Raw genomic sequence first — 19,549 nt, forward strand, 5'->3', positions numbered from 1 at the left:
AAATCATTATCTCTATCCGCGTTACTCGGTTTATTTGATTTACACGAGTTTTCAGATATCTACATCTTTTATTATAGGTAGAATTTTCTATTAGATAGAATTGTTTTATTAGGTAGGATTTTTGGATAGGCAAGATTAAATAATTTTATACAAATTTTGTATTCTTTTTATTTCTTTACATCGATAAATTTTGAAACTTCTGCTTTGACAGTGAGTTTGCAGTTTGTCGGTGACAAAGATAATGACAAAACTTCGGGTGAGCAAACAGCAAGATTTTCTTTCGAAAAATGAAAGAAATTTTTTGCGCAAATATAGTATTATATTAAAAGTACTGGCGTTTAGATGTTTAAATGTATAGATAATAATTTTCACGATCGAGATAGTAAAGTTTTCTACCGTTTTATGAGATACTTTGCTCTTTCCAAGTAAAATCTTTTAAATTTTCCATAAATTTTTTTAATGTTTAAACACCTTTATTGACATCTTGATAACAAATAAATTATTATATTAATTTTTATAATTGGAATATTAAGTTCAAAGAAATGATGAAGGTACATTTTCCTTTTATTTAATATTATTTCTATTTTATGTTATTTTGTGTATTGTTTTGGTGAAAAATGAAGAGGGCAATATACAAGGTGTTTCGGTAAAGGTGGGCAATCTCTCGTGGGCATGTAGAACAGATAAAAATAACCTCATAAGTTGCTATAAAATTTTTTTCTACAACGCATCTTCACTGAGATATTTGTTTTCAAAGTTAAAATTTGAGAAGCGTTTTTTTAAAATAACTTTTATATTACTTTGTTTCATTGTCTGTGTGAAGAATTTTAACAGAATAACCCTTCTTATTTTTCACTAATCTTGTGAATTCTTTGAATACTTCCAATAAATCAGATTTGTGTTTTAGAAACGATACAATACGATATCCTGAATAATCGTCTTTGAATAATGTAAAATAGTTTGCACTTTCAATAGAGGTGCAGGGTCGAAATTACGATTTTGTGGCCCCTAAGCTATGATTTTAAAGAGGCCCCCATATTTCTTGAAAATTTAATTTTTGCGATAGTTTGAGCAAAAAAAAAAAAAAAACCTATTGCAGCGGACTTATAGAAATAACAAAACATAATATACAACAATATACATACCTATGTATATACAAATATATATGTCCGCATTTATTGCAACTCACATTACAAACGAATAGTATACAATATCGGGATCCAATTTTATTTAAAACATTCGTTTTCGTGCTTTTCTTATTGCGAAGTCTGTTACAATATCTTCAAATGACAAAGTTCTCAGTTTATCACTCTCTATATATAAAATACTCAAAGAACATAGTTTTCTTTGCAGCATGCTTGCACGACATTCATTTTTTACTCTTTTCAGCCTGCTAAATGATCTTTCTCCAGAGCAATTACTTATCATTAAAGTTAGAAAAATTCGAAATATAGTTTCGACATTTGGAAAAACTGACTGCACATTATCTTTTATTATTATATTATATAAGCTTTGAAAAGTATAGTCTTTTATTTCAAAATAATTTTTTTTTATATATAAGTGAAAATGTTTTATCTCTTCGCATAAATTTTCATCTATATCATCAGGGTAATTATTTACTAATACTTTTACATTTTCTGTCAATTTGTTGTCTTTTAGATCAAAATTTAGAAGAAATGAAAATTTGTTTGAAATATTTTCATACACTTCAGCTCTTTTCTGTATATTGGTTTCTAAAGCGTCCATAATAGGGATAAAAGATTTTATTCGGAATCGATCTCTAGGAGAAAGATCATCAATATCGAGTGCACTTCCATCATTAATTTGTACTTTTCTAAATCTTCTTCTTTTCTTTACGTTCTTATAATCTATGTCGTCTTTTAATTTTCTTTCGCATTTTGTTCAAATTTATCGAAATCATTTCTGCTTTTTTTTATAAACTCTGATAAATATGCATACATTTTTGAACATATATTTAATGATGTTTGAGGATCTTGTAATATTTTGCTGGTTTTTTGAAACTCTTCTAATATATTATTATATAATATAAGCATAAACATAAATTCAAGTTCTTTTATTTTCTCGTGAATAATAGATGCTTCTCTTTTAGTTTCGCCATTTTCATATTCATTATCTTGAAATGTTTTCAAAGCATCAATAATTAAATCGTAATTTTTTAAAACTGCTCTTGTAGCCTCAACATTTGCTTCCCATCTTGTATCAGAAAGACATTTTGGAATTTCAGAATTGGATCCCAAACTCGATTTTAAAATAGACCATCGTTTTGTCGAAGCAGAAAAAAATATGTATATTTGTTGCAAAATCGCAAAAAAGTTTACTGCATCTATACAACAATTAACTGCAGCGCGTCCAACTAAATTTAACGAATGTCCAGCACAAGGAATATATACAGCATATTTATATTTTTCTAAAATTTTTTGTTGCATACCCTTATATCTTCCTGACATATTGGCTGCGTTATCATAGGATTGTCTTCTACATTTGTTAAAATCAATTTTACACTCATTTATAATATAATTAAATATCAAATTGGCCAAATTTTCTCCAGAATTGTTTTCTATTGATATAAATGTTAAAAATCGTTCGACGGGATAACCATCATGAGGAAATACATATCTTACAATAACAGTTAATTGATCAATATGTGAGTAATCAGGTGTGGAATCAACAGATAAACTAAAATATCCTGCTTTTCTTAAATCTTCAAAAATAGAGTTTCTTACTTTTTCAGCCATTAAATCAATAATTTCATTACATATTGTTTTAGATAAATATGATGGTTTTCCAGAATTCCCATAACGGCTTATATGATCAGCGAGAAATGGATCAAATTGAGCAATTAATTCTAATAATCCAAGAAAATTTCCATTTTGAGGTGAATCAAATTTTTCTTCAGTGCCCCGAAATGGCAATCCTCGTTCTGCCAACGTAGATACGACTGCAACAATACGTTGAAGTACTTGCCTCCAATATTTTTGTTCTTTTATAATTTGTTTTTCTAATTTTGTATTTAAAGTAGAGATTCACCTTTCCTTGTTAAATATGTGAGTAAAGCTGCTCTATGACAATTTAAATTCTCATGTTGTTTAATTACAATGGAGTTCCGCCAATCATTAAAGCCATTATTGGCTAAGGTGCAGTTTGAATTTGAAAAAAGCTTGCATACAAAACAATAAACACATCCAGTTGATGGAGAATACACTAACCATTCTCGACTATATTTTTCGCCATTAATTTTTGTGGAATAGAAAAGCCCTCGAGAGCAATATCTTGCTTGATTTTTATATATCTGTTTGGATTTTTCAAATGAATCCTGCCAGTTTTGGCAATCAGCAGGTCTTTTTTGAACCCAAAATGAAATATCATCCTTAGTTAAAGTATTCCATAGACCGACATCACTATATTTTGTATTGATATTTTCTTGAGAACTTCTTATTTTATAGTCTAAAATATTATAATCAAATATAGTTTTCTTTTTTTTAAACGGATATAGATCAAAGAAATCTTGAATGAAAAAACGAATGCAAATTTCCGTTCTTATATATAATTTTTAGAAAATATGAATACTATAAAATAAATGCAAATATAAATGTGAATAACGTTCAGTTCGTATTTTGTTCAATTTGTTCAAAAGATGATAAAAAAAAAATATATATATATATATATATATTTGTAACTTATATGTGAATATATCACATATTTATTTGTTATTGTTTGAAGAAAAAATCGTATATTGTTTTTTATTCTCGTGTTTATTATTCATAATTAAATTATTATTATATTGTTATTAATTATTATAATATTATTATTTACAATAAAAATTAAGTATAAAATAAAAAAGTTACAGAATAATGCTAATTGGAAATCATTTTAAAGAAATAGAACAAAAAATCGAATAAATAAAATCTGAATAAATTTAGCGATAATAATTATTAGCTTTGTAAATCATGCTTTTTATAACTATAATAATAATAATTTTTCAAATAAAATTTGAATAGAATGTTTTATTATATTAATAATTACAATAAAATTTGCATAATTACTATATTGTTTGACATTTTTGCTTTTATTGCATGTAAATGCAAACACTAACTTTAATTGAAAGCGAAAGTTAACAGATGAAAAGAAATGAGTAAAGCATGAACGTGGATATGCCTATTTATTCGCATTTATATTGTTTGTTTGTTGTTTATTTTTTAGTATATAACTATCTTGAGAAATAATAGGAGAAACAGCTTCTGTTCTGCAGTCTGCAGTTTCAGAATTAGACGCAGTATCTGTAGGAATATTTGTAGACATATCTGTAGAAATAGTTGGTACGTCAGGTTGACTCCTAATAAATAAATCCTCCTTCATGTATTCTCCTTCTGGTATTTTAAAATAACTATTAATTTGAGGTAAATTAGATAATTTAGCTTCTAATAACTTCTTCTTCTTCCTCTTTTGATATCCACTTGCAAAACTTCTTTTCATTTTTAATTAAAAATTTTAAATAAAACTTGAACCAGCACGGAAGTAAATCAGAAATAAACTGTTGTCTACGTCAGAGAAGCATTCAAGCGACCTAGCTATTCTGATATCGGAGACAATTGAACATAAAAACAATTGCAGGTATGGTACGTCAGACCACAGATGTATCATGCCGTCTTCATAGTTACAAATAAAGAGTTTCCGATATATGTATATACAGGGTGTCTGGCAATAATCGCCCCACCGGTCATATACAGGTAGAGGAGGTCAAATCGAGTAGAAAAGTCCTTTACCATTTTTTAATTTTCATAATAAGTACTGAGTAATTAACGAAAAAAGATCGGCGAATCCGCGCGAGTAAAGCGCGCGCGGTGAGAAGGACGTCCCACTGCTACGCGATCACTAGGACACAAGGATCTAGCGTTACGCGCCGCTCGTATGTTGCCATTGTCATTTGTAGAGCGCTCCTCCCAACGCTTCATCGCGCGCCTAGTGATCGCATAGCAGTGGGATGTCCTTCTCACCGCGCGCGCTTTACTCGCGCGGATTCGCCGATCTTTTTTCGTTAATTACTCAGTACTTATTATGAAAATTAAAAAATGGTAAAGGACTTTTCTACTCGATTTGACCTCCTCTACCTGTATATGACCGGTGGGGCGATTATTGCCAGACACCCTGTATATCTATATTATATATATATTTTTTTAGCTATAATAGGAAAACCCGAAAAAAAGAAAATAAAAGAAAGGAGATATATAATTTTGTAATTTACGGCTTTTCGCAAAAAAATATTGTAATAAATTATTTTTTGTTGTGATAAATATAAAAAACATAATTGATAAAAAAGGCTATAACAATAAAAAATAATTTTTTATTATTTGAATAATTTTGTGCTGTTATTATTTTATTAACAATTTTATTAACAAAAAATACATTTTTTTTTATTTTTTCTATATTAAGGAGGCCTCCTTATAATGTGAAGCCCCTAAGCTGTAGCTTATTTAGCTTATGTGTAGATCCGGCACTGTAGAGGTGACTAATATTGGACCACATAAATCGCTGAAGATTCGTTCACAAGGTTTTCCGTGCATGTAACTTCTTGTTTTTGTAAAAGATTGACAATGCTGTTTTTCATATATACATGCTTCACATAAAAATTGATGTTGAGAAGTAAATTTTATTTTATTCAAAGCTCCTTCATTGATTAATTTTTATAAGGAACGTTAATTGATATGTCTTTCATGCCAATCTTTTATGCCATAGTTTAAAATCATTTTTCTGGACGGTATTTACTTCAAGATTCGAAATTGTTCGAAACTGCATTATTATTCTGTTAAAATTCTTCTTTTACAATCTTCATTTCTCTCTTTGTAAGTATTCCTTCAGAAAATAAATTCTTCTTTAGCTCTGGAACATAAAGTACATTTTCAATTATTGAATCATGCCATTTATTGTTTATAAGTTTTTGAATTTTAATTATTCCAGTTCCTTTGACGTCTAATTGTCGATTGTCTCCAAGTGAAACTTTTACATTTTTCATTGTTTCATCAAGTGTATTAAAGAAATCACGACGATATGACATATGTTTTGAAGATCCACTATCTATAATCCAAGCATCTTCAGTTTTAATATGCATATCTTTTTCTTCTTTACTTACAGTAAAAGCTGAAAAATTGCTTTGTTGTTTTTCTTTCGACGAATCTTGTTTAGTTTCACGTAATTTTTTCGAAACCTTACATTCAGATGCATAATGTCCTTTCTTTTGACAATTATAGCACATAATTGGATTTCTTATTAAATCCTGATTTTTGATTCTTTGAAACTTTATCGCCTTCTTTAGTTTTTGACAATGCGATCAATGCATTTTCTTTTTGTTCGTTGGAAGTTAGAAAAGCCTCTTCATCTAGTAAACGTGTTGTCAAATTAATAAGTGTTTGTTTATCTTCTGATGTAGATAACCAAGCTTGTCTGAAGTTTCTATATTTAATTGGAATAGTTCCGATGATTTTCGTGATAATTGCTGTATCACTAATCAGTTCACTAATAGTCCTTGATTTGACGTGCAAGATTTTCAACTTTTGCAACGTGTTGCAAATTGCGACAGTGTCTGTTGAATTCATTACATATTGATGAAAATGTTCATGCACTAACATTTTATTCAATTCACTTTTCTGCTCATAAATTGAATCTAATTTGTCGACTATTTCTTTTGAAGTCTGACAATTTTCGATTAAAGTGATTTGAGTAACCTCAAGAGTAGATGTGAGAATGAACATAGCAGTTGCATCATCTTTTAACCATTCTTGTTTTTCCGCAGGACGATCATTATTCGGTTTTAATGCAACTCCTGTCGCAATTTCATAAAGTCCTTTTGCTCTTAAAGCACATTTTATTTGAAATTTCCATTGATGATAACTACTTCCATTAAATTTGATAACATAAAGTGTTTTTAATTTCTCTGCCATTTTCTTTAATTTAATTTTGATTGAATGAAACAGATTCGACGATTTACAATTGAGTCACTTTAGATGAGAAATAATCCACTATCTTCTCACTTTTTTGAATTCGTTTAGACAATGTTAAAAAATGTTTTTGATAATCAATGCGCACGACGCACTCGATTGCGCACACGATTTAACGCGGAAGATCGATTTACGAAAACTGATTTCGCGGACTTATTATTTCACTAAGCCACAGTTTACCAACGTTCTGTGCCCATTACCTTTTGAATCAAATGTGAAATAATATATATTCGATCGTTTAACCTTTTTAATTAATCAATTGAAAATACAAAGATCATGAGAAGAAGAATTATTATTATATATCGTAATCAAGGTGATAACAATATTTCAATAAATATGTTTATAGTGAAAATAAAATAAGTACTTGATTTTAAATGTAAATTATAATAATTTACTCCAATACTTTCTAAATATCTACCGATATTAGAAATATCTTTCTAAATATTATAGCTATTGATTGATAGCTTTTATTGTTATGAGCTTCCGCGTTCAGGATTTTCATTCCGGTGTTACTTATTCTAATTACGTTTTACGTATATTTAGATATGTTTATTATTAACGAATCGTTTTAGATCATTTTATTAGCTATTGCTAAAATTATATTTTTCCAGATTGCAAGGTATTAATAATTCTTAAATCAAATAAAATCAATAAGGAGCGTAAAGAGCCACAATGCTAGATTTTCGTGCAAAGGTTATGATATATTCATTAAAAATGTTTACAAACGTTTCAGCCTGCCATCAGGCCTTCTTCAATGTACAAAATAAGAAACAATAAAATATAAAATTCGCCCGCAATGATTAAATAATTAAAAGATGTAAAAGACGTATTTGCAATCCTTTATCGACCATATTGTTGTTCGTTAATAAATTAGATAGGACTGCAATAGATGCAAAAAAATACAATAATAGTTAAAATAAATAAAATAAAAAGAAGGTAAAATTAAGAAAAAAGATAAACGTACTTGTATTAATTACATGATGGAGAAGCGCTCGCCCAAGTAGAAGGAACGAGATGGAAAAGTTAAGACCAGATGTCTTTACATGTTGAACTTGAATATTTTAGTGATCGTAATTTGTTATTGGTATCGTAATTGGTTGTTGAAATTCAGAAATTCCAATTGACGGTAGAAAGGGAGAAAGGGGGGGAGGGGAAGGAGTCAATAGGGAAGGAGAAAGATGGGGGTAAAAGGAAATAGGTAGAGGAAAAAGGAGGAAAAAAAAATTTATAGAGGAGGAATTAAATTAATAATCGGGAGATAGGCATCAGGTAAATGATCCGTGTCGTTTTGATTATTGAGCCCTGCATTTTGTCTTTTAATAAAGACCATTTTAGAAATCAGTCTTTTCGGATAAGAGGGTTCACCGTCCAATATCTTAACATTATTCCAATCAAAATCATGGGAAGAATCAATTCTGTGTTTGGAAATGACAGAAGAAGAACAGCTCTTCTTATTAATGTCGTTTTTATGTTCTTTTATTCTGGTGTTAAGTTGTCTTTTCGTCTGTCCAACATAAGTCATATTACAATTAATAATTCTTCCCTCCCATGGGTACACCTTGTCGTGGTGGGAGGGCTCAGTATCCTTCAGGATGGTGGTTTATCCTTAAGGATTTAAAGGGTAAACCATCCTGAAGGAGAAGCTAACGTACCCTCGACACAGCATTGCCACGAGTCGATCAATGGCTCTTATGTGGCGAGCGCATGTAATGCATTGAAATGATTATAACAATTGGGCCCTAGCGAATCATCTTTAAAGTGATTGAATTTATTTAATGTAATGTAATATTTTACTTTTACAATAATAATATTTTATTCCTTGAAAAGCAAATAATTTCAATTCTTCCAACTTACAATAAAGTTAAATTAAAGTTTTTACTGAATATTTACTAAAAAGTTAGTTTTTCCTCAATGTATAAGAATTTGATTAAAAATTATGGGAAATAAAGAAAAAATTTAATATGTACAATAATTTTATTTATAAAATACTAAGTTTAACACATTATTAATCTGAACTCGATTTTGTATTTTACAGATCAACTCCGCTCTTGTCCGTTGCGTATGATGGATGGCAACCGCTACGGCTATGGCTACGGCTGCGGCTACGGTTACGGCTACGGCTATGGCTACGGCAAGGGCTGCCGGCAACGGTTGCGGCTGCGGCTACGGCTGGTGCCTACGAATGCGGCTGCGGCTACGGTTGGGCTAGGCTACATAGCTACGGGCCACTCTATAATTCGTCGCTAATGCTGGACATTAGCGACTTATTGAAGAATGGCCCTGCGGCCACGCCTATGTCAATGATCAAGTTTGCGGACGCGTCTACGCCCACGCCGTCGCCAAAGCGCACGCCAGCCCCCAACGCCGTAGTCTACGCTAATGCTAAAACCTACGCCAACGCCAAAGCCTACGCCAACACCAACTCCTACGCCATCGTCAACGCCCACGCCCACGCTGACGCTAACGTCAACACCAACGCCAATAAAATATACGAGGCCTAACGAATCATCTTTCAGGTAATTGCATTTATTTATTAATAGGTATTTTAGTATCATAATAATATTTTTTTCCTTGAAAAGCAAATAATTTCAATTCTTTCAACTTACAATGAAGTTAAATTAAAGTTTTTACTGAATATTTACTAAAAAATTAGTTTTTTCTCAATGTATAAGAATTTGATTAAAAATTATGGGAAATAAAGAAAAAATTTAATATGTACAATAATTTTATTTATAAAATACTAAGTTTAACACATTATTAATCTGAACTCGATTTTGTATTTTACAGATCAACTCCGCTCTTGTCCGTTGCGTATGATGGATGGCAACCGCTACGGCTATGGCTACGGCTGCGGCTACGGTTACGGCTACGGCTATGGCTACGGCAAGGGCTGCCGGCAACGGTTGCGGCTGCGGCTACGGCTGGTGCCTACGAATGCGGCTGCGGCTACGGTTGGGCTAGGCTACATAGCTACGGGCCACTCTATAATTCGTCGCTAATGCTGGACATTAGCGACTTATTGAAGAATGGCCCTGCGGCCACGCCTATGTCAATGATCAAGTTTGCGGACGCGTCTACGCCCACGCCGTCGCCAAAGCGCACGCCAGCCCCCAACGCCGTAGTCTACGCTAATGCTAAAACCTACGCCAACGCCAAAGCCTACGCCAACACCAACTCCTACGCCATCGTCAACGCCCACGCCCACGCTGACGCTAACGTCAACACCAACGCCAATAAAATATACGAGGCCTAACGAATCATCTTTCAGGTAATTGCATTTATTTATTAATAGGTATTTTAGTATCATAATAATATTTTTTTCCTTGAAAAGCAAATAATTTCAATTCTTTCAACTTACAATGAAGTTAAATTAAAGTTTTTACTGAATATTTACTAAAAAATTAGTTTTTTCTCAATGTATAAGAATTTGATTAAAAATTATGGGAAATAAAGAAAAAATTTAATATGTACAATAATTTTATTTATAAAATACTAAGTTTAACACATTATTAATCTGAACTCGATTTTGTATTTTACAGATCAACTCCGCTCTTGTCCGTTGCGTATGATGGATGGCAACCGCTACGGCTATGGCTACGGCTGCGGCTACGGTTACGGCTACGGCTATGGCTACGGCAAGGGCTGCCGGCAACGGTTGCGGCTGCGGCTACGGCTGGTGCCTACGAATGCGGCTGCGGCTACGGTTGGGCTAGGCTACATAGCTACGGGCCACTCTATAATTCGTCGCTAATGCTGGACATTAGCGACTTATTGAAGAATGGCCCTGCGGCCACGCCTATGTCAATGATCAAGTTTGCGGACGCGTCTACGCCCACGCCGTCGCCAAAGCGCACGCCAGCCCCCAACGCCGTAGTCTACGCTAATGCTAAAACCTACGCCAACGCCAAAGCCTACGCCAACACCAACTCCTACGCCATCGTCAACGCCCACGCCCACGCTGACGCTAACGTCAACACCAACGCCAATAAAATATACGAGGCCTAACGAATCATCTTTCAGGTAATTGCATTTATTTATTAATAGGTATTTTAGTATCATAATAATATTTTTTTCCTTGAAAAGCAAATAATTTCAATTCTTTCAACTTACAATGAAGTTAAATTAAAGTTTTTACTGAATATTTACTAAAAAATTAGTTTTTTCTCAATGTATAAGAATTTGATTAAAAATTATGGGAAATAAAGAAAAAATTTAATATGTACAATAATTTTATTTATAAAATACTAAGTTTAACACATTATTAATCTGAACTCGATTTTGTATTTTACAGATCAACTCCGCTCTTGTCCGTTGCGTATGATGGATGGCAACCGCTACGGCTATGGCTACGGCTGCGGCTACGGTTACGGCTACGGCTATGGCTACGGCAAGGGCTGCCGGCAACGGTTGCGGCTGCGGCTACGGCTGGTGCCTACGAATGCGGCTGCGGCTACGGTTGGGCTAGGCTACATAGCTACGGGCCACTCTATAATTCGTCGCTAATGCTGGACATTAGCGACTTATTGAAGAATGGCCCTGCGGCCACGCCTATGTCAATGATCAAGTTTGCGGACGCGTCTACGCCCACGCCGTCGCCAAAGCGCACGCCAGCCCCCAACGCCGTAGTCTACGCTAATGCTAAAACCTACGCCAACGCCAAAGCCTACGCCAACACCAACTCCTACGCCATCGTCAACGCCCACGCCCACGCTGACGCTAACGTCAACACCAACGCCAATAAAATATACGAGGCCTAACGAATCATCTTTCAGGTAATTGCATTTATTTATTAATAGGTATTTTAGTATCATAATAATATTTTTTTCCTTGAAAAGCAAATAATTTCAATTCTTTCAACTTACAATGAAGTTAAATTAAAGTTTTTACTGAATATTTACTAAAAAATTAGTTTTTTCTCAATGTATAAGAATTTGATTAAAAATTATGGGAAATAAAGAAAAAATTTAATATGTACAATAATTTTATTTATAAAATACTAAGTTTAACACATTATTAATCTGAACTCGATTTTGTATTTTACAGATCAACTCCGCTCTTGTCCGTTGCGTATGATGGATGGCAACCGCTACGGCTATGGCTACGGCTGCGGCTACGGTTACGGCTACGGCTATGGCTACGGCAAGGGCTGCCGGCAACGGTTGCGGCTGCGGCTACGGCTGGTGCCTACGAATGCGGCTGCGGCTACGGTTGGGCTAGGCTACATAGCTACGGGCCACTCTATAATTCGTCGCTAATGCTGGACATTAGCGACTTATTGAAGAATGGCCCTGCGGCCACGCCTATGTCAATGATCAAGTTTGCGGACGCGTCTACGCCCACGCCGTCGCCAAAGCGCACGCCAGCCCCCAACGCCGTAGTCTACGCTAATGCTAAAACCTACGCCAACGCCAAAGCCTACGCCAACACCAACTCCTACGCCATCGTCAACGCCCACGCCCACGCTGACGCTAACGTCAACACCAACGCCAATAAAATATACGAGGCCTAACGAATCATCTTTCAGGTAATTGCATTTATTTATTAATAGGTATTTTAGTATCATAATAATATTTTTTTCCTTGAAAAGCAAATAATTTCAATTCTTTCAACTTACAATGAAGTTAAATTAAAGTTTTTACTGAATATTTACTAAAAAATTAGTTTTTTCTCAATGTATAAGAATTTGATTAAAAATTATGGGAAATAAAGAAAAAATTTAATATGTACAATAATTTTATTTATAAAATACTAAGTTTAACACATTATTAATCTGAACTCGATTTTGTATTTTACAGATCAACTCCGCTCTTGTCCGTTGCGTATGATGGATGGCAACCGCTACGGCTATGGCTACGGCTGCGGCTACGGTTACGGCTACGGCTATGGCTACGGCAAGGGCTGCCGGCAACGGTTGCGGCTGCGGCTACGGCTGGTGCCTACGAATGCGGCTGCGGCTACGGTTGGGCTAGGCTACATAGCTACGGGCCACTCTATAATTCGTCGCTAATGCTGGACATTAGCGACTTATTGAAGAATGGCTCTGCGGCCACGCCTATGTCAATGATCAAGTTTGCGGACGCGTCTACGCCCACGCCGTCGCCAAAGCGCACGCCAGCCCCCAACGCCGTAGTCTACGCTAATGCTAAAACCTACGCCAACGCCAAAGCCTACGCCAACACCAACTCCTACGCCATCGTCAACGCCCACGCCCACGCTGACGCTAACGTCAACACCAACGCCAATAAAATATACGAGGCCTAACGAATCATCTTTCAGGTAATTGCATTTATTTATTAATAGGTATTTTAGTATCATAATAATATTTTTTTCCTTGAAAAGCAAATAATTTCAATTCTTTCAACTTACAATGAAGTTAAATTAAAGTTTTTACTGAATATTTACTAAAAAATTAGTTTTTTCTCAATGTATAAGAATTTGATTAAAAATTATGGGAAATAAAGAAAAAATTTAATATGTACAATAATTTTATTTATAAAATACTAAGTTTAACACATTATTAATCTGAACTCGATTTTGTATTTTACAGATCAACTCCGCTCTTGTCCGTTGCGTATGATGGATGGCAACCGCTACGGCTATGGCTACGGCTGCGGCTACGGTTACGGCTACGGCTATGGCTACGGCAAGGGCTGCCGGCAACGGTTGCGGCTGCGGCTACGGCTGGTGCCTACGAATGCGGCTGCGGCTACGGTTGGGCTAGGCTACATAGCTACGGGCCACTCTATAATTCGTCGCTAATGCTGGACATTAGCGACTTATTGAAGAATGGCTCTGCGGCCACGCCTATGTCAATGATCAAGTTTGCGGACGCGTCTACGCCCACGCCGTCGCCAAAGCGCACGCCAGCCCCCAACGCCGTAGTCTACGCTAATGCTAAAACCTACGCCAACGCCAAAGCCTACGCCAACACCAACTCCTACGCCATCGTCAACGCCCACGCCCACGCTGACGCTAACGTCAACACCAACGCCAATAAAATATACGAGGCCTAACGAATCATCTTTCAGGTAATTGCATTTATTTATTAATAGGTATTTTAGTATCATAATAATATTTTTTTCCTTGAAAAGCAAATAATTTCAATTCTTTCAACTTACAATGAAGTTAAATTAAAGTTTTTACTGAATATTTACTAAAAAATTAGTTTTTTCTCAATGTATAAGAATTTGATTAAAAATTATGGGAAATAAAGAAAAAATTTAATATGTACAATAATTTTATTTATAAAATACTAAGTTTAACACATTATTAATCTGAACTCGATTTTGTATTTTACAGATCAACTCCGCTCTTGTCCGTTGCGTATGATGGATGGCAACCGCTACGGCTATGGCTACGGCTGCGGCTACGGTTACGGCTACGGCTATGGCTACGGCAAGGGCTGCCGGCAACGGTTGCGGCTGCGGCTACGGCTGGTGCCTACGAATGCGGCTGCGGCTACGGTTGGGCTAGGCTACATAGCTACGGGCCACTCTATAATTCGTCGCTAATGCTGGACATTAGCGACTTATTGAAGAATGGCCCTGCGGCCACGCCTATGTCAATGATCAAGTTTGCGGACGCGTCTACGCCCACGCCGTCGCCAAAGCGCACGCCAGCCCCCAACGCCGTAGTCTACGCTAATGCTAAAACCTACGCCAACGCCAAAGCCTACGCCAACACCAACTCCTACGCCATCGTCAACGCCCACGCCCACGCTGACGCTAACGTCAACACCAACGCCAATAAAATATACGAGGCCTAACGAATCATCTTTCAGGTAATTGCATTTATTTATTAATAGGTATTTTAGTATCATAATAATATTTTTTTCCTTGAAAAGCAAATAATTTCAATTCTTTCAACTTACAATGAAGTTAAATTAAAGTTTTTACTGAATATTTACTAAAAAATTAGTTTTTTCTCAATGTATAAGAATTTGATTAAAAATTATGGGAAATAAAGAAAAAATTTAATATGTACAATAATTTTATTTATAAAATACTAAGTTTAACACATTATTAATCTGAACTCGATTTTGTATTTTACAGATCAACTCCGCTCTTGTCCGTTGCGTATGATGGATGGCAACCGCTACGGCTATGGCTACGGCTGCGGCTACGGTTACGGCTACGGCTATGGCTACGGCAAGGGCTGCCGGCAACGGTTGCGGCTGCGGCTACGGCTGGTGACTACGAATGCGGCTGCGGCTACGGTTGGGCTAGGCTACATAGCTACGGGCCACTCTATAATTCGTCGCTAATGCTGGACATTAGCGACTTATTGAAGAATGGCCCTGCGGCCACGCCTATGTCAATGATCAAGTTTGCGGACGCGTCTACGCCCACGCCGTCGCCAAAGCGCACGCCAGCCCCCAACGCCGTAGTCTACGCTAATGCTAAAACCTACGCCAACGCCAAAGCCTACGCCAACACCAACTCCTACGCCATCGTCAACGCCCACGCCCACGCTGACGCTAACGTCAACACCAACGCCAATAAAATATACGAGGCCTAACGAATCATCTTTCAGGTAATTGCATTTATTTATTAATAGGTATTTTAGTATCATAATAATATTTTTTTCCTTGAAAAGCAAATAATTTCAATTCTTTCAACTTACAATGAAGTTAAATTAAAGTTTTTACTGAATATTTACTAAAAAATTAGTTTTTTCTCAATGTATAAGAATTTGATTAAAAATTATGGGAAATAAAGAAAAAATTTAATATGTACAATAATTTTATTTATAAAATACTAAGTTTAACACATTATTAATCTGAACTCGATTTTGTATTTTACAGATCAACTCCGCTCTTGTCCGTTGCGTATGATGGATGGCAACCGCTACGGCTATGGCTACGGCTGCGGCTACGGTTACGGCTACGGCTATGGCTACGGCAAGGGCTGCCGGCAACGGTTGCGGCTGCGGCTACGGCTGGTGCCTACGAATGCGGCTGCGGCTACGGTTGGGCTAGGCTACATAGCTACGGGCCACTCTATAATTCGTCGCTAATGCTGGACATTAGCGACTTATTGAAGAATGGCTCTGCGGCCACGCCTATGTCAATGATCAAGTTTGCGGACGCGTCTACGCCCACGCCGTCGCCAAAGCGCACGCCAGCCCCCAACGCCGTAGTCTACGCTAATGCTAAAACCTACGCCAACGCCAAAGCCTACGCCAACACCAACTCCTACGCCATCGTCAACGCCCACGCCCACGCTGACGCTAACGTCAACACCAACGCCAATAAAATATACGAGGCCTAACGAATCATCTTTCAGGTAATTGCATTTATTTATTAATAGGTATTTTAGTATCATAATAATATTTTTTTCCTTGAAAAGCAAATAATTTCAATTCTTTCAACTTACAATGAAGTTAAATTAAAGTTTTTACTGAATATTTACTAAAAAATTAGTTTTTTCTCAATGTATAAAAATTTGATTAAAAATTATGGGAAATAAAGGAAAAATTGTCTTACATAACATGTAATTTGAGCACTGAGTCTCCGTGAGTTGTCAACTTCACGGAGTTGTCTTTTCTGGGTGTTTTTATCGTGGTTCTCTTTCCACTAAGACGGTTGTCGATCAAGACTAACCCTCGCGGCTCGTGTAAAGCACCGGCCTTCGGCCCCATACTTGGGGTTACGGTGTAAGTCGCCACCTATTCCCCCCCCCCCCCCTCGTGCACGGCCAGCCGTCATGTCGAAATACCGGCGTGCTAACAAGACTGGCAAGATCCCGGATTTTTTATCGAGGTTTACTCCCCTATCCTGGTGTCGTGAATAACACGCCTAACGGGTCCAGGCATCCGGGGGTTTGGAATCAAAGTCCCCGTCTTTTACCAGCGATTGGGAATAGTCCTTACAGGAGTTGTTGGGTTCCTCACGGTTCCTCCAGCGGAGGGAACTGTGTACCTCTTGCCCCGAAGAGAGGTCTCAGCGGACCACCCTTCGGAGCCCACCGGGGTGAAAAAGAGAGAGGTCGCTAGGCTCTCCCATCTCCCACCCAGCATTATCACGGCGCGTTATTCACGCCTAGGCGCGGAGGGCATGGCCTTATCCGGCCACCTCCTTGGCCCCTCCTCCTCCTTCTCTGAGAGGAGGTCGTGCCTCCCTCCCCCCTTCTCTCCCGCTCAACCTTCTCCTTCCGAGACATTACCGTCTCACAGAAGGAGGAGACTGCCACCCAACTCTCCTCTCTCTCCAACATCCCTCTAACCAGGGAAGGAAGAGAGAGGTCTCCGCCCACCATTTCGACCAGGGCCCGACGCTCTACGGTCCACGCTGGGCACTCCTCCAGCGTGTGCTGCGCCGAGTCCCGGTTGGCCGCGCAATGGTAGCACCGCGTAGTGCGCTGCTTACCTATTCGGCACAGGTAGTCACCAAAGCAATCATACCCGGTGAAAACCTGCGCCAGGCAGAACGAAATTCCGCCTCCCCTCCTGCCTACCCACTTCTGTAGGCAGGGCTGGATAGTCTCGACGGTCTTCAGTTCCGGAAGACCCGGAGTATTGTGTTCGCCCAGTCGGTGTTTCCACTCTCTGAGCGCCCACCTCCGGGCCCTCGCCTTTTCCCTTTCCATTTTCTTGGGAATGATTTCCGGGGAAATGCCACTCCGTCCGACCTCAATCGCGCACCGATAAGCTTCGGCGCGCGAACTAGCGACTAGGTCGAACGGGAGCACCTTTGCCAGGGTCGTGGACGCCACGTACGACACCGTCCGATAACAACGGGCGACCCTGATGGCCATGCGCCGATCGGCCTTACGCACCAAGGCGCTGGCGCGTTTATTGGCCATCAGTCGTTTGCCCAAATCGGTGCCCCGTAAAGAAATACCAATCGGACGGTGTTCGTGTAAAGGTGCCGGACTTTGGCACCTGGATCGTCGAGATTGGGCAGGAGGCGACACAACGCTTTCGCCATCCTGGGAGGTCCACTCTGGGAGCTAGAGCATCGAAATGCTGTATGAACTCTTAGAGTCCATCCAGGGTAAAGCCCAGATATTTTATCTGGAACCCCACAGGGATTCGGGACCCTCCGACGTTAATGTATGTCGAAGGTGGTCTTCCTCCTGTCTTCTTGTAGAAGAACAGGGCTTCTTTTTTCTTGTAGAAGAACAGGGTTTTTGTCTTTTGAGGAGCCACCTCTAATCCTAGGCCCCGTATTACGCGCACTACGCTGGCCACGGCTGCGGTTGCTACAGCCGCGGCCTCTTTTCAATCCTCCCCCCGAGCCATGACAAGTGTGTCGTCGGCGTAACAGACGACGTCAAAGCCAGGGGGAAGGACCGCTCGAAGCACTACATCGTACCCGAAATTCCACAGCATCAGGCCCAAAACAGACCCCTGTGGAACCCCGCGGTACATCCTCCTCTCGCACACCGCGCCTGTTCCGTCCTTGTATGCGAACGTTCTGCCCCGGAGGTAGTCCCACAGGACTGCCCGGAGATACGGGAGCAGCTGAAGATGTTCAAATGCTGCCCAAGACAGTCCCAGGGGAGGGAGTTGAAGGCGTTCACAATATCCAACAATACCGCTAGTGCCACCTCCCCCCCCCTTCTCCACTACGGCCTCCGAGAAAAAACAGACGTGGCGTATTGCATCCAAAGTCGACCGTCCCTCCCGGAAGCCGTATTGTTTATCACTTGAAGTGGAACCATCCCGAGACAGGTGCTGAACGAGGCGTCCTACGATTACTCGCTCATAGAGCTTACCCGCCTCATCCAGCAAGCATATAGGCCGGTATGCGGAGGGTTGCTCCGGCGGCTTGCCATCTTTTTGGAGGAGAACCAGATTGGCTCTCCTCCACCGCGAGGAGAAGGCACCGGATCTGAGGCAGGCGGTGAACAGCCGCCCCATCCGATCGCCCAGCACCCTCGTCGCCAGGGCCCATGACCTGCCGGGAGTTCCGTCGGGTCTAGACGCCTTGGCCGCACCGCCAAGCCTGGCCCGCACTGCGGACATTTCCTCTGCCGAGACTGCCGGCTCCTCGGGCCACACCTCCCCAACTGTGGGGGGGAGGGATAATAGTTCCCCCTACTAGGAACAGTGTGTCCACAATATTCCCGAAAAATTCCGGTTTAAGTTTCTTTGCAGTCGGGGGCGCCCTTGGTTTCAACTTCTTGAGAACTATCTTGAAGAGACGTCCCCACGGATTCCCGGTCCAGGGTGGAAATAAGCTCCTTTCACACCCTGGCCTTCGCTGTTTCGATGGCGGCTCGGAGGGCGTTTTGCGCCGCACGAAACCTCTCCAAAGCTATAGTCGTTTCGGCGTGATCCCCTCTTCTGCGTGTTCGCAGGAATCTGCGCCTGGCGGCCGAGGAAAGACGCCTAAGCTCGGCGATCTCCCCGGTCCACCAGTGCATCGTCCTATTGGGGGACCATTTAGATCGTGGCATGGACGCGTCACACGCGTTTTCAACCATGCCCACGACCCTCATGGCTTCCTGATCCAAGTATACGGCCTGACCGGATGGCATCGGCTAGGATTCCGCCAAAACAACCGCCATCAGGACGTCCTCCTCCATCTTCCG

General features: G+C 38.9%; 2 protein-coding genes across 2 annotated transcripts; one reads left to right on the top strand and one right to left on the bottom strand.

Annotated features, from left to right (window-relative positions):
• The first annotated feature begins 5,399 nt into the window (after positions 1 to 5,399).
• On the top strand, positions 5,400 to 16,337 carry LOC136999950 (uncharacterized). Its single transcript, XM_067355187.1, has 10 exons — positions 5,400 to 9,529; positions 9,801 to 10,281; positions 10,553 to 11,033; positions 11,305 to 11,785; positions 12,057 to 12,537; positions 12,809 to 13,289; positions 13,561 to 14,041; positions 14,313 to 14,793; positions 15,065 to 15,545; positions 15,817 to 16,337. The coding sequence occupies exons 8-9, from the start codon at positions 14,657 to 14,659 to the stop codon at positions 15,528 to 15,530; spliced, it is 603 nt and encodes a 200-aa protein (XP_067211288.1). The 5' UTR covers positions 5,400 to 9,529; positions 9,801 to 10,281; positions 10,553 to 11,033; positions 11,305 to 11,785; positions 12,057 to 12,537; positions 12,809 to 13,289; positions 13,561 to 14,041; positions 14,313 to 14,656; the 3' UTR covers positions 15,531 to 15,545; positions 15,817 to 16,337.
• A 695-nt stretch (positions 16,338 to 17,032) lies between these two features.
• Positions 17,033 to 18,980, bottom strand: LOC105667932 (uncharacterized). Its single transcript, XM_067347871.1, has 3 exons — positions 18,731 to 18,980; positions 18,328 to 18,476; positions 17,033 to 17,962 (listed from the first exon to the last, which is right to left on the bottom strand). The coding sequence occupies exons 1-3, from the start codon at positions 18,978 to 18,980 to the stop codon at positions 17,033 to 17,035; spliced, it is 1,329 nt and encodes a 442-aa protein (XP_067203972.1).
• Positions 18,981 to 19,549: the final 569 nt, after the last annotated feature.

Source organism: Linepithema humile, chromosome 1, assembly GCF_040581485.1.
Source record: "Linepithema humile isolate Giens D197 chromosome 1, Lhum_UNIL_v1.0, whole genome shotgun sequence".
NCBI classification, from domain to species: Eukaryota; Metazoa; Arthropoda; class Insecta; order Hymenoptera; family Formicidae; genus Linepithema; species Linepithema humile.

Coding starts and splice junctions, on each gene's coding strand:
- LOC105667932 (XM_067347871.1), bottom strand. CDS start 18,980: ATGTCCGCAGTGCGGGCCAGGCTTGGCGGTGCGGCCAAGGCGTCTAGA. Junction 18,477..18,730: donor ATGCTTGCTGGATGAGGCGG/GTAAGCTCTATG, acceptor GAACATCTTCAG/CTGCTCCCGTATCTCCGGGC. Junction 17,963..18,327: donor CTGATGCTGTGGAATTTCGG/GTACGATGTAGT, acceptor TCGATGCTCTAG/CTCCCAGAGTGGACCTCCCA.
- LOC136999950 (XM_067355187.1), top strand. CDS start 14,657: ATGCTAAAACCTACGCCAACGCCAAAGCCTACGCCAACACCAACTCCT. Junction 14,794..15,064: donor CCTAACGAATCATCTTTCAG/GTAATTGCATTT, acceptor TGTATTTTACAG/ATCAACTCCGCTCTTGTCCG.